We start from the raw sequence: 13,637 nt of genomic DNA on the forward strand, positions 1-13,637 counted from the left end.
AGAATTCCACATTTGACTGCTCAGCCCATGATTCTGGCAGCAGCGGGAGGCAGAGGACGCAAGCCAGAAGACACAAGTCAGACCACGGAGCAAACACCCTCCACCGGAGTTCACGCATGGAATCCATGTCCCTGGAGGGTCGGCAGCAGGCTGGCCCCTGTGGTGACCCCGTGAGTCTGTCACTCACGCCTCAGAAACACAGTAGAGTGACAGTGTCAGGCACTGGATGCGGCCTGTCCTCACCCCGGCCCCTGGAGGAGAAGCTCTGAGGAGCACAGGGCTCTGTGAGCGCTGCTGCTGCCCACACTGCGCTCTGAGGAGCCTTCCAATTATGGTGTACATTCCTCCTCCACTGCGCTTTCCTCGTCTTGAGTTCTTGGCTCTTTTTCAGTGATTTGACTTGCTGTCTTTTCTAAATATATGAATATGACTGTCATCCAATAGTGCTGAGAGCGGACACCAAGGTGACACATGCTCGTTATACATGCACATGAAATACTGGAGCTAAAGTGAAGATTGAAGATGATTACTTTTTTATTTGTGGTGGTGGTCCTGGGCCTTGAACTCCAGGACAGCCTGGGTGTAGTCTCTGCATTTCTGCTCCAGGCTCCGGCTCTACTACTGAGCCCCAGCTCCATTCCTCGCCTTTGGTGGTTAATTGGAGATCAGAGTCCTATGGACTTTCCTGCCCAGCCTAGCTTAGAACACAATCCTCAGATGCCATCCTCCTGAGTTGCTAGAATTACACGCATTATTGACAGGTTCCCAGCTAGGTGATGACAAGTTCAGGATCTAACAGCGTTTGCAGAACACTTAATGTAATGGCTCCAGAACACATCTTCTTGTCAGCCATGAGTGATTCTACAGCAACCTCAAGACAAGTCTCAGAAATCCACAAGGCTGAAAGGAGGTCATTTCTTCAACAACAAGGAGGTTCCAAGTCTCAGAACCTAGAAGACATCATCTCTGCAGAATATGGAGGAGTCCATGTGAGGTGATGTTCTGTGGATTAGCTTTATTTGGACAATGGTTTCACAGTTACTGCACCCTTGTGATCATGGGGCTGCACAGAAGTGGAAGGAAAATGCTGAGCAGAGGCAGCAGTGGTACTCACTAGACACTGTGTAGATGATGACTTATACAACTGATGGATGGAGAAATGGGGAGAGCTAGGGAAGGGTGGTATTGTCCAAAGAAAACACTCTTTATCTAACTTATGCAACTGTAACCCCTGTGAACATCACATTTATAATAACAACAATAATTTTGGCAATGCTGCAAATCTAAATACATGTATATTTAATTATGAATTTGTACCAGTAGAGGTGGAACAATATTTTCCATTCTGAAGAAACTTTGAAAAATGTTTTCAGGGAACCAATATGAGCACCAATATCAGAAGTATTCACACGTGCCCTGAGATGACCCTTCCCTGTCCCCGTGACCCATGAAACACAGTGTGGCACAGTGCCTGGACCCTGAGGTCTACACACCGCTGACCTGCAGGCCCCTAGACATCAGTAGAGCTCACACAGGGTTAATTGTATGTTTCCTCATTTATTCACTTTGGAATTAATTAATTTAGTTATGTATTTATTCTAAAGAAAACATGCCCCAAAAAAGGGACTTTATAGTATTCAATACACACATACATTGGTAGATGTTCAGTAGGTTAAGTAGATTTTGTCTAAACTATTGATGATTTCTGTTAGGTACAAATCTTCCCATCCTGTCTTCACTCCTTACAATGATGAACACAGAAGTGTCTTCCACAGTCCAGTCCCAGTGCTATAGGAACCAGGGCCTCCTCACCAGGAGTTTTCTCTTCCAAATGAGGTCACATCTGTCTCCACATGGACAGAGTAATGGATGTCTCCTGTTGAAATGAATGATTTGTCTCATCATCCACAAAAACTCTCCAGAGAAAACCTCAGAACTCAGAAGTCTTCTTCCTAAAGCCTGTAGTGTTCACACACACATTCTTGTTCAGGAAGTGAAACTTGCTCTTCTCTGATCAGTACGTAATGGAGAAATAAACAAGGACCTGTTTGAGCAGGTGGGGGTGTCCGGGATGCAGGGAGCTCAGTCAGATTGCTGTGAGATCACCTGGCCCAGCCCCTCCTGCCCACGATGCGCGTGCACAGTGACAGTGCTCATGACAGAGCCACAGGGACCCGGCCTCCATCCCAGACGGGACATCCACAGGACTCCAGAGCCATCGTGATGGAGGAAACCCCAGGACAGACGGGGCCCAGCAAGGTCAGTCTACATGCACATGGCCTGTTGTCTGTCCAGTCCAACCCAGACTCCCTGTGTCCACTTCCATGTCTCCATGGAGGACAGCAAGAGGCCCTGGTCAGGGGACACTGAAGAGTACACCAACTTTCCCAGGGCGCAATAGGCTGAGCTCCCTGGGTATCACCAACCCCTATGTTTTATAGACTTGTGTCCCCAAGTACATTTGGTGGTTGGACAAAGAGAAAAAGAGGCTGTGAATCACTGAGTCAGAAAGTGAATGAATGAAGCAATTCTGTTAGGAATGTTCTGAATCCCTGAACAGTGTCACAGCTGGAGGGAGGAGGGCAGCATTTGAGACCTGTTAAGAGTGACCTGTGTGGGCGCCCTCTCTCTCTCTCTCTCCCCAGTACTCAGGGCTAGTATTTTAGGTACACACATGCATGTCAGCCCTTTCTGCATCTTTCCTGATGTTATTTATTTTCTGGTACTGTGCTGTGTTTTTGCCTGGGGCAGGTTGCAGACAGTGATTCTACACTTGCCTCCTGTGTAGCTGGAATCACAGGAAACAGCTGCCACATTCAGCTTATTGATTGAGATGAGGTCCTCAAAATCATTCTTCTCTCCTCCTCCCAAGTCTCTAGGATTACAACACCAGTCACCATGCCAGGCTTTTTCCCTGTTGGTCACAGAACAAATTCCAACTCTGTGAATCCTGGGATCTTTGTCCTGAGTCTCATGGGGTCACCAGCGTCCGTGAGTTTCTTCAGGATCAAATACTGGTCAACACTGCAGAGCCATTTTTGCTTCCACCATGATACTCTGTTCATTCTTAACAGTCCCAGCAAAGGACTGGAGACATCCCAGAGGAGTGCGGGTCATGAACTCAGGAGAGATGCTGTCACACTGTGGACACAGAGGCAGGGCAGACAGCAGGAGAGCAGCCCTGGGCTCTGTGTGCAGCTGCTCCTGAGCTGACCCAGCTCCAAGCTGTGCTGAGCGCCCCCTGCTGGTGCTGAGCGCCCTGCAGGGAGGTTTGTGTCTGGCCCACACTGGATTTCCTGCACTGTGTGTCTCTGGCAAAGTAATAGACGGCCGTGTCCTCCACTCTCAGGCTGTTCATCTGCAGGTAAAGTGTGTTCTTGCTGTTGTCTCTGGAGGTGGTGAAGCGGCCCTTCACAGAGTCTGCGTAGTTTATGCTACTACTACTACTACTGATGTATGAGAGCCACTCAGGCCTCTTCCCTGGAGCCTGGCGGATCCAGCTCATGTAATTACTACTGAAGTCGAATCCGGAGGCAGCACAGGAGAGTCTCAGGGACCCCCCAGGCTGCACCAAGCCTCCCCCAGACTCCACCAGCTGCACCTCACACTGCACACCTGCAAACACAGAGAATCCTGGTCAGCAATGGTCACACACATCCACGGTTCCTCCCACTCATGTCCATTTGCACACTCAGTATCCCTTGCTCCCCATAAATCACCTTTCAACAGAGCAACAAGGAGAACCCAGCGCAGCCCCAGCTCCATGGTGGTGGTCTGTGCTCAGTCACTGGTGGAATCAGCTCACAGAGCTCAGGTCAGGGATGGGCTGGTTTTCATGGGCAGAGGGACGTCCTATTTGCATGTCCTCTGCTATAATACATTGATGTACAGTTTATATTTGACATGATAGTAAATGTGTTTCCTAATTCTCTTGAATTCTGTATGTCTGTATATATGTTTCATTATGTCTCAATGTTTCTGGGAGATTTGTGGGCAGCATTTTCCATTAGGCTTGGGTTGATTTGTGTTTTTCATCTCTAGCCATCCTCAGATCTGATCTTGGAGATCATGGCAAAGTCAGTTTCCCCAATATGTTATCCTCTGTGCTTTGTTGAAGTGAAGTCTCCCTATGTTTAAGTAAACCTCACAGTGGAAAGCAGAACATCTGATGCAGACAGTCAAGGATGACTACAGACACAGACGTGGAGAAGTCCCTGGGAGACTGTCAGAGGATGAGCAGAAGTAGGGCAGACACAGAGGAGAGCTGGGGCAGGAAGAGCAGAGGCAGGGCCAATGCATTTGCTTACCAATTAATTAATTTAGTTATTATTATAAAGGACATACGTTAACAGGTACTGGTTATTATTCAATACAGATATACATTGTTAAATGACTAATAGGCTAAGTAGACACATGCTCTAAAGTATTAATGATTTTGTTTTGGTGAAATCTTTCCTTTCTTCATCTTTTTACAATGATTAGTGTTGTGCTACGAGACAGCAGCTCCTCCTGATGAGGAGTTTTCACATCCAAATGAGGACCCAAGACACCACAGTCTCCACATGGACAGAGTAATGGATGTCTCCTGGTGAAATGAATGATTTGTCTTATCATCCACAAAAACAGTCCAGGAGAAAGTCTCAAAACTTGCAAGTCTTCTTCCTAAATCCTGTAGAGTTCACACACACGTTCTTGTTCAGGAAGTGAAGCTTGCTATTCTCTGATCAGGATGTATTGGAGAAAAACATGGACCTGTATGAGCAGGTAGGGGTGTCCGGGATGCAGGGAGCTCAGTCAGATTGCTGTGAGATCACCTGGGCCAGCTCCTCATGCCCACGATGCACGTGCACAGTGACAGTGCTCATGTCGGAGCCACAGGGACCCGGCCTCCATCCCAGACGGGACATCCACAGGACTCCAGAGCCATCGTGATGGAGGAAACCCCAGGACAGACGGGGCCCAGCAAGGTCAGTCTACATACACATGGCCTGTTGTCTGTCCAGTCCAACCCAGACTCCTCCTGTCCACTACCATGTCCCCTGGAGGACAGCAAGAGGCCCTGGTCAGGGGAGACTGAGGAGTCCACCAGCGTTTTCAGGGTGCCATGGGCTGAGCTCCAGGGGTATGGCCAACCCCTGTGTTTTGTGACTTGGGTCCCCAAGTACATTTGGTGGCTGGACAAAGAGAAAAGCAGAATGAGAATATGAGTGTCACTAAGGAAGAAAGTGAATTAATAGAGCAATTCTGTTAGGTCAGTTCTGAACATCTGAGCAGTGCTACAGGTGGAGGGAGGAGGGCAGGATTTGAGGCCTGTTAAGAGTCATGGGTCAATGGGCTGTGTGCACTTTCTCTCTCTCCGTCTCTCTCTCTGTCTCTGTCTCTGTCTCTCTCTCTTTCTCTGTACTGTTTTGAACTCAGGGCTAGTCTTTTAGGCACACACATGCATTTCAGCCCTTTCTGCAGCTTTTCTGATGTTATTTATTTTCTGGTACTGTGCTGTGGTTTTGCCTGGGGCAGGTTCCAGACAGTGATTTCACACTTGCCTCCTGTGTAGCTGGAATTACAGGAAACAGCTGCCATATTCAGCTTATTGATTGAGATGAGGTCCTCAAAATAATTTTTCTCTCCTCCTCCCAAGTCTCTAGGATTACAGACACCAGTCACCATGCGAGGCATTTCCCCTCTTGTTCACAGAACAAATTCTGACTCTGTGAATCCTGGGATCTTTGTCCTGAGTCTCATGGGGTCACCAGCGTCCGTGAGTTTCTTCAGGATCAAATACTGGTCAACACTGCAGAGCCATTTTGGCTTCCACCGTGATACTCTGTTCATTCTTAGCAGTCCCAGCAGAGGACTGGAGACATCACAGAGGAGTGGGGGTCATAAACTCAAGAGAGATGCTGTCACACTGTGGACACAGAGGCAGGGCAGACAGCAGAAGAGCAGCCCTGGGCTCTGTGTGCAGCTGCTCCTGAGCTGACCTGGCTCCAAGCTGTGCTGAGCGCCCCCTGCTGGTGCTGACTGAGCATGACCTCAGTGTGTGCCCAGCGCCCCCTGCTGGTGCTGAGTGCCCTGCAGGGAGGTTTGTGTCTGGCCCACACTGGATTTCCTGCACTGTGTGTCTAGCACAGTAATAGACGGCCGTGTCCTCCACTCTCAGGTGTTCATCTGCAGGTAAAGTGTGCTCTTGCTGTTGTCTCTGGAGATGGTGAAGCGGCCCTTCACAGAGTCTGCGTAGTTTATGCTACTACTACTACTACTGATGTATGAGAGCCACTCAGGCCTCTTTCCTGGAGCCTGGCAGATCCACCTCATCCAGTAATTACTAAAGTCGAATCCGGATGCTGCACAGGAGAGTCTCAGGGACTCCCCAGGCTGCACCAAGCCTCCCCCAGACTCCACCAGCTGCACCTCACACTGCACACCTGCAAACACAGAGAATCCTGGTCAGCAATGGTCACACACATCCACGGTTCCTCCCACTCATGTCCATTTGCACACTCAGCATCCATTGCTCCCCATAAATCACCTTTCAACAGAGCAACAAGGAGAACCCAGCGCAGCCCCAGCTCCATGGTGGTGGTCTGTGCTCAGTCACTGGTGGAATCAGCTCACAGAGCTCAGGTCAGGGCTGGGCTGGTTTTCATGGGCAGAGGGATGTCCTATTTGCATGTCCTCTGCTATAAAGCAGCTCTGGGGCAGAAGTCTCAGGAGGACAGTGCACAGAGGAGATGCAAGTGGAAGACAGAGTTTGTTAGTTGAGTGGACAAACTATTAATTGGCTTCAAGAAAAACCATTGATTGAATCTGAATTTCTTTAAGAAACTTTAACTCTGATTCTGTTAGTGAAGATTGCTGAGCCATTTGCTTTTCAAAAAATATTTCCCTTTTCCTTTTGTCTTGTTTGTTACTGTGTTGGTATTTGGGATGGTAAGGGGTCACATATAAGCTGGAACAAGGAGGAACAAACACAATAGTGATACTCAGCAGATACTGTGGAAAATAAACTGGAAATCTTATGGGTGGGGACAGGAGGGAAGGATTGGGAGAGAGCAACAGAAGGGGAAAATGGTTCATACAGAACTGCACTGATTGTACCTGATTCATGGAACTGTAACTGCTCTGTACATCAACTACACAAAAAACAATTTTTAAAAATTCAAAAAAAATTAAATACAACATTTTGATCTTTAAGTTGCTCTATAGAGGATTTGCCGCTCAGTGAGGCAGTTTATGAGTAAACTGAGGCTTGATCAATGTCACACCTTTCAACATTCCTGCCTACCTCTCCAACCTCCTCTTCCCTCTCTCTAATTAGTGTTTAGGACATGTATGCTGACATCATTGAACAAAGCAGTTTGTGGATACAAGGCATGTGGATCTGTGTCATTCCTTCCTCACCTTTCCCCTTTGACCCACCCTTAGCTCAGTGTTCTCAATTCTGTGGCCTAGGCACTGTATTCTTGCCTGTGTTCTCCACGTTGTCTCCTTCATTCTTCTACCATTTGCCCCTCATCTCTCCACTCCCAGTACCCTCTTTCTGGTGCTTACTTTGTTGGTCTTTGACTTAGTCTTTGTGAAGAGCTGTACTCTTTGATCTCTCCATAGGGTCTATTGTATGTGTCTCCCAGTGAGACATATAACAACAGCAGGAGAGGACCATTAGCATCGTTGTTCTGGGAAGCAGGGATGACCTGAGCTCTCTGCTCTTGTTGAGTGTGTGGGGTCTGTGTGTCAAGTTAGGCTTTGCCTCTCTGGCGTGCCGAGCCCATAGTTCTGAGGACGCTGTCTAGTGGTCTTCCTGCGCTGTCCCCATTTCTCTAGTTGTCTCTGCCTGTCCCGAGCCCTCCATGAATCAGACGGTCTCCACACATCCATCTTGGATTCTGTGCCCTGCAGAGAGACCGTGTGACACCCTGAGGCCCGAGCTCCGTACAGGGTCAGCACTGAGCCCCACGCTGCCAGGACACAGGAGTCACCCCTGGGAAGACTGAGGTGGCCACATGGGCACACAGGGCAGTGTAGAGGGGTCTGTCCAGGGCGTCCTGGGCTGCACGGTGCCCGCACCATTCATGCCCCACTCGGCCCTCATCCTGAGCCCTGCGTCTGTGATGGAGTGGCTGCTCCAAGGCTCCTTTCAGTCTCAGCTCAGGGAGCCGCACTTGGCTTCCTCTTTCCATCACAGTCTCTTATCAGAGCTCCTGGACCACTCCAGCGTTCATGCCAAAGCTCATCTCTCTGCTCTGTCGGGTTTTCTGTTTACTTCTTTTTTCAGCTAGTCCTGAGCCTTGAACCTGGGCCTGGACTCCTTCCTTGAGCTCCGTTTGCTCAGGGCTGGCACTCTACCACCAGAGCTAGCACCGTGGCTGGCTTTGTCTGTGATTAATGGGAGATCAATGTCTCACGGAATTTCTGGCATAGGACGATTTTGAACAGTGATCCTCAGATCTGATCATCCTGAATGCTAGGAATGATAGGTGTGAGCCACCAGTGTTGGGCCCTTTTTCTTTTCAAATTAGCTTCATTGTACCAAATAATGGGTTTCCTTATGACATTTTCACATGAGTGTGTAATGCACTTTGATTGCACGCTCTCCTGCCCCTTACCAATCTTCCTGGCTTCTGCATATTATTGTCATTCCAGTTTTATGTTCATGCTTTTGATCTTGTTCAGATCCTTTTTCCACCCATGAGACAAAAATGCAGTATTACTCCTTTGGAGTCTGGCTTATTTTCATCAACAAAGTGTTCTCTATTTTTTCAATTTTCCTTCCAGTGATGTAAGTTCATTCCTTTTTATAGCTGAGTAATTCAATTCTGTATACTTCATTCTTCTCTATAGCTGAGTAATTCCATTCTGTATACATTATTTCTCTTTATAGCTGAGTAATTCCATTCTGTATACATAACATAATTTCTAGGTTCATGCATTGAGGAATCCATGAAGGGACCCAGTCTGATCCTCAAACCTTTCCTATTGTGGACAGTTCTAGACAAACACAACTGTGCGGTCACTATATCATAGACTGCCTGAGACCCCTTGGGTGTATGCAGGAGTGAGGAGAAGGATCATGGTGGCTTGGCTTTTAGTCTGTGGAGGGTTTTCCATTCTGAGTCCCATAGTGCACTTGCTCACATTCTGAGGGCACCGTGGAAGGTTTCTTTTCCTGAATCTTTGCCAGTTCCTGTATCTTTTCTTGATGATCACCAGGGTACAGTTGGAATGCAGTGCAGTCATGATGTTCATTTCGTTTATGACTGAGAATATTGAAAGTCTTTTATGTGTTATTGGCCATAGGAGATTCTTATTTTGAGGGCTGACCAATTCCTCTATATATTTATGAATGGAATTGTGTGTACTGTTGTTTAATTATTTGAGGGCTTCATATATCCTGGAAATTCATCCTCTGTCAGATGCATGTATGGCCAAGATTTTTTCCCCTTCTGCATATTGTGTTTACTGTAGGAATTGAATGTTATTCTCTCCTCTGTGGCAAAATGTGAATTAAGTCTTGTCCACTTCCAGCACTACTCCTTTTGTTCAAGGTCTATGGTATTTCCACGTGACAGTAGCACTTTCATTTTCCATTTCTGGGAAGAAGGCCCTGGGGCTTTTGATGGAGGTTGATCAAGTCTGTAGACTACAGCCATTTTCACAATGACTGTTCTGTCGATCTGTGTAATTCAAAGTCATTCCAATCCCTTGATTGATATGAGTGTTCCCTTCAATTCCTTACATCATTGTTTTATCAATTCCTTACATCACTGTAGAGGGCTCTATCCTCCTTGGGTGTATTTATTCCCAGGCATGTAATTTATTTTCTGAGGCCCTTGTGAATGGCTGTTTTCATGATTTCTTTCTCTATGTTACAGGTACATGAGAAGGAGCTGGTTTTTAGTGCTGATTTCCTTTGTTGTATTGCTGAAATTACTTCTCACATCCAAAGGTTTTAGGTGGGATCTTTTGTTCATTCAGCAATGAGGGTATTTTAACAGCATCATTAATTTGTTATACCTTGCTTGATACATAGGCAGATAAGAGAATACTGTTGCTGTGATAGCACCTTGAAAAGAATGAGTAAAAAGGAATTGAGGCAGTCAGAGGGTTGTCCTTTGTCTTTATACACTGAAGTCATATAGTTGAATTATGTGGGATTTCTTCTTTCAATATTTTATTGAGGAATTATATTGAGGAAGCACTGCACTGTCTCCATAGTGAGAGGTCCAATCTGTGTGATCTCTACTGTATATGAGGAAACACTGTTCTATCTCCATAGTGAGCAGTATAATCTGTGTGATCTCTACTGTACACAGGGAAGCACTGTACTGTCTCCATAGTGAGTGGTCTAATCTGTGTGATCTCTACTGTACATGAGGAGCACTGTACTGTCTCCATAGTGAGTGGTCTAATCTGTGTGACCTCTACTGTACATGAGGAAGTACTGTCTCCATAGTGAGCTGTCTGATCTGCCCTCTTCTTACACTACAAGTGATGGAGTCAGAGGTCTCAGCTCTTAAGAGAGGATTTCACTATAGACTCTTCAGTGTCTTTATGCTGAGAGGTGTTAGGGGAGCAAGGATTACTCCACAAATTAGTGCCTGCTGCAATCAATTTCTCTCCTGTTCCAGGAACTGTCAACATCTTGGTGAAAATATTCTGCAGATGAGCAAAGCTCTTTCCTACCTTTCCCAGCTCTAAATCACAACCTCCATCACAGGCTGTGTGCAGCTAGTGCTGCTGTCTGGTGAGCAGGAGCAACTTCTCTCTTAGAGATTCTGACGCCTTCTGGATGTGATTTTCTCATTGTGTCTTGCACAGTAGGACACAGCTATGTCCTTAGCCTTCAGGCTGCTGATCTGCAGATGTGCTGTGCTGACAGAGGTCTCAGGGAGAAGATGAATCGTCCTTTGAAGCCCTCAGCTTAGGTTGGATTTCCAGTGTTAATGTTGATCCACTCCATCCACTGCAGGCCACCTCTTGGCTCCTGTCGCATCCAGTTAATAGCATAGCTAGTGAAGGTGTATCCAGAAGCCTTGCTGAAGATCTTCACGGCCTCTCCAGACTTCTTCAGCTCAGGAATAGACTGCACCAGCTGCACCTGGGAGTAGGTACCTGTGGAGGAGACACTGGAGTTAGGGCCGGGAGCTCCTCAGAGTCCTCGGCAGCCCTGGCCTGGGGTCCTCACCTGGGGCCACTGTCAGCAGGAGAAGGAGCCTCCACGTCCACTCCATGCTGTGGGGATGTGGACCGAATGGCTCTGGAGACTGGAGGGCCAGGCCTGTGTGTATGAGTCAGAGGAGCCTGGCCTTTCTACTCTGTGGGCCTGGGAGATTTGCATATGGCCCTGCCCTTATCACCTGCTGGGCTAATCTACCCCATGGACATCCTGACTCCTTAGACCCAGGCACAGATCCTATCTCAGCAGAAGTGCAAATGGCCTCTGTGGTGGGTGGAAGATCGCGGTGTTCTCATGAGTTCCCTGCCTCTTGCCTGATGTCAGATCTATGAACTGGGATGGTGGGACCCAGTGAGCCCAGAACCACCACCACCCAGGACCCACAGCCCCCCTGGCCCACGGATGGCTTTCCTCAAGTCATGAGCGGAGGAGGTGAGAGCAGGAGGGAGACCCGATGACGTCATCTCCTTCTTGAGAAGATCCACCATTTACAGGTGGCCAGGAGTGTCCACTGTAGTTTCAAATGAATCTGTGCTGTCTATGTAAGGACAGCGTCCTGAGAAGCACACTGAACTTCCTTCAGTTTCACCAGCAGCATTTAATCCAGGGTGTGTGGTAGCTCCCTTTCCTCCTTCCTCTGTGTCACTTGTGTTTGACCGAGTGCCTAGTTGGGACTGATGGCACATGCAGGGAGCAGAGGCTGGTCACAGGTGCTGGGGGACAGTGAAGGGACAAAGCAGTGCCTCCTTTTCAGAGAAGAGAACTCCAAACCTGAGCTTCACCTGAGCTCCTGGTAAAGGTCCTGTGTCCTCAGAATGAAGTTGACCCAAAAAAGAAGAAAAGAAAGCTGTGGGAATACATCCTATTTTCCTGGACTAATTGAACAGAGGGAGCTACTTTTCACCAGTCGGTATGTCTGCCCTTGAGACCTGCTTGGGACCCTGGTTATTAATGTTTACTAGTGAGTAGTGATCACATAACAAGGTTTGTAGCAATATCTTCATATATTCCCACATTTTGCCTTTATCACATTACCTTTCTGATCTCTCCGTCTTCTCTTTTCCCCCATTAATGGTTCCATGATTCTACTCTAATTCATGCATACAGTGCATTTGTTGTCCATTTCTTTCTCTGTGTACAGTGTTAGGTTGTCTCCGGGGCCTGGGTGCTGTCCTGGAGCTTTGGTGCTCACGTCTGGTGCTCTATGCCTTGAGCAGCAGCTTCCTCTCTGCCTTGGGGTGAGTCGTCTGTGCTGGGATTTCTTCCCAAGCTGGCTTGAAACTGCACTGCTCAGATCGCAGGCTCCCCACAGCTGGGGTCACAAGATCCTCTGGCCCTGGCTCCTCTCTGAGCCAGTGTTAACAGGACACATGTTTCACTGTCACATGACACACCCAGGTCATCTGAGCATGCATACCAGGCCCTGCCCAGCTCAGCTTGTCCTGAGTGCCCCCTTCTAGTGGCCATTGGCCCTGCAGGTGTCTGAAGTGGACATCCTCCCCAGGTGGACAGCAGAGCTCTGTGGTGTGGAGGACGGGGCTCTGCTGTGTGTCTCAGGTGCACATGTGGCTGTGGAGGTGACTTCGGTGTCACTGTGTCTCCTGTCCAGTGCAGCCCCTCCTCATGAGTCAGTGAAGCTGACGCCAGAGGCACCGCTGGTCCTGATGCAGCTGGAGGCCAGCAGTGAGCAACGGGACCTCAATGGTTCACAGGCCGATCCTGACTCTTCCACACCTGGACAGCACACAGTGACAAGGAGAACCACATCTGTCGGCACCTGCAGCCACAATCCCTCCGAGTCCCACACGTACACCTGTGTAGCTCCATCGGCACAGAGCACCCAGAGGTGTGACCTCCTGACCACGGCTTGTCTGTCCACGAGTCCTCAGCCCGTGATGATGGGACTGTGAGCTCCATGTGGCAGATGGAAGTTTATCTAGGGTTGGAAGACACAGTCACAGGCCAATGTGACCTTGAGTCAGAGGACAGCACGGCCAGTCCCTCTTCCACAAGGACTGCTGGGACCCGCATCTCCTCAAAGCACACAGGGCACAATTCTGGGCTGGGGCAGTGTTCCACCCACAAGCCTTCCATGGGGCATTCCTTAGATCACAATGCCCCAGCCTCAAGACATCATCTTTCCAAATACATTCTTAAGAAAACTATTTCAATGCACGAGATTGTTCTCTTTGGTAACATTAAACAGAACAAAGCATTTGTCCTTTCACTCCAGTAAGTCAAGACTTTTTCAGGAAATATAGTGGTTTACACCCCTGGGTAGGTCACTTCACAGATAAAGGTTTGTTTGGTTCACTGGGCAGGAGGGAGAGGAAAGGGGTTCATCTTGAAGGTCTTCTCTGCTTCACCGCTGAGGGAAGTCAAATACTTGGAACCTCTCTGCAGGTCTCTGCAGGTGCTGTGAGCTGCCCGGCACTGCCAGGCCATTTGGAGCTTCTCCTCT

General features: G+C 48.3%; 2 pseudogenes and 1 gene segment (V, D, J or C); all 3 read right to left on the reverse strand.

Moving 5' to 3' along the window:
- LOC106001260 overlaps positions 1-3,808 on the reverse strand; it is a 7,101-nt gene extending 3,293 nt beyond the window's left edge. The window contains 3 exon segments of the V gene segment in view: positions 1,115-1,120; positions 3,287-3,615; positions 3,720-3,808. Of these exon segments, the coding sequence occupies positions 1,115-1,120; positions 3,287-3,615; positions 3,720-3,765 (381 nt within the window).
- Positions 3,809-5,903: 2,095 nt separating this feature from the next.
- On the reverse strand, positions 5,904-6,636 carry LOC106001261 (annotated as a pseudogene).
- A 4,130-nt stretch (positions 6,637-10,766) lies between these two features.
- Positions 10,767-11,301, reverse strand: LOC106001262 (annotated as a pseudogene).
- Positions 11,302-13,637: the final 2,336 nt, after the last annotated feature.

This window comes from Dipodomys ordii, unplaced genomic scaffold, assembly GCF_000151885.1.
Source record: "Dipodomys ordii isolate 6190 unplaced genomic scaffold, Dord_2.0 Scaffold281, whole genome shotgun sequence".
Lineage (NCBI taxonomy): Eukaryota > Metazoa > Chordata > Mammalia > Rodentia > Heteromyidae > Dipodomys > Dipodomys ordii.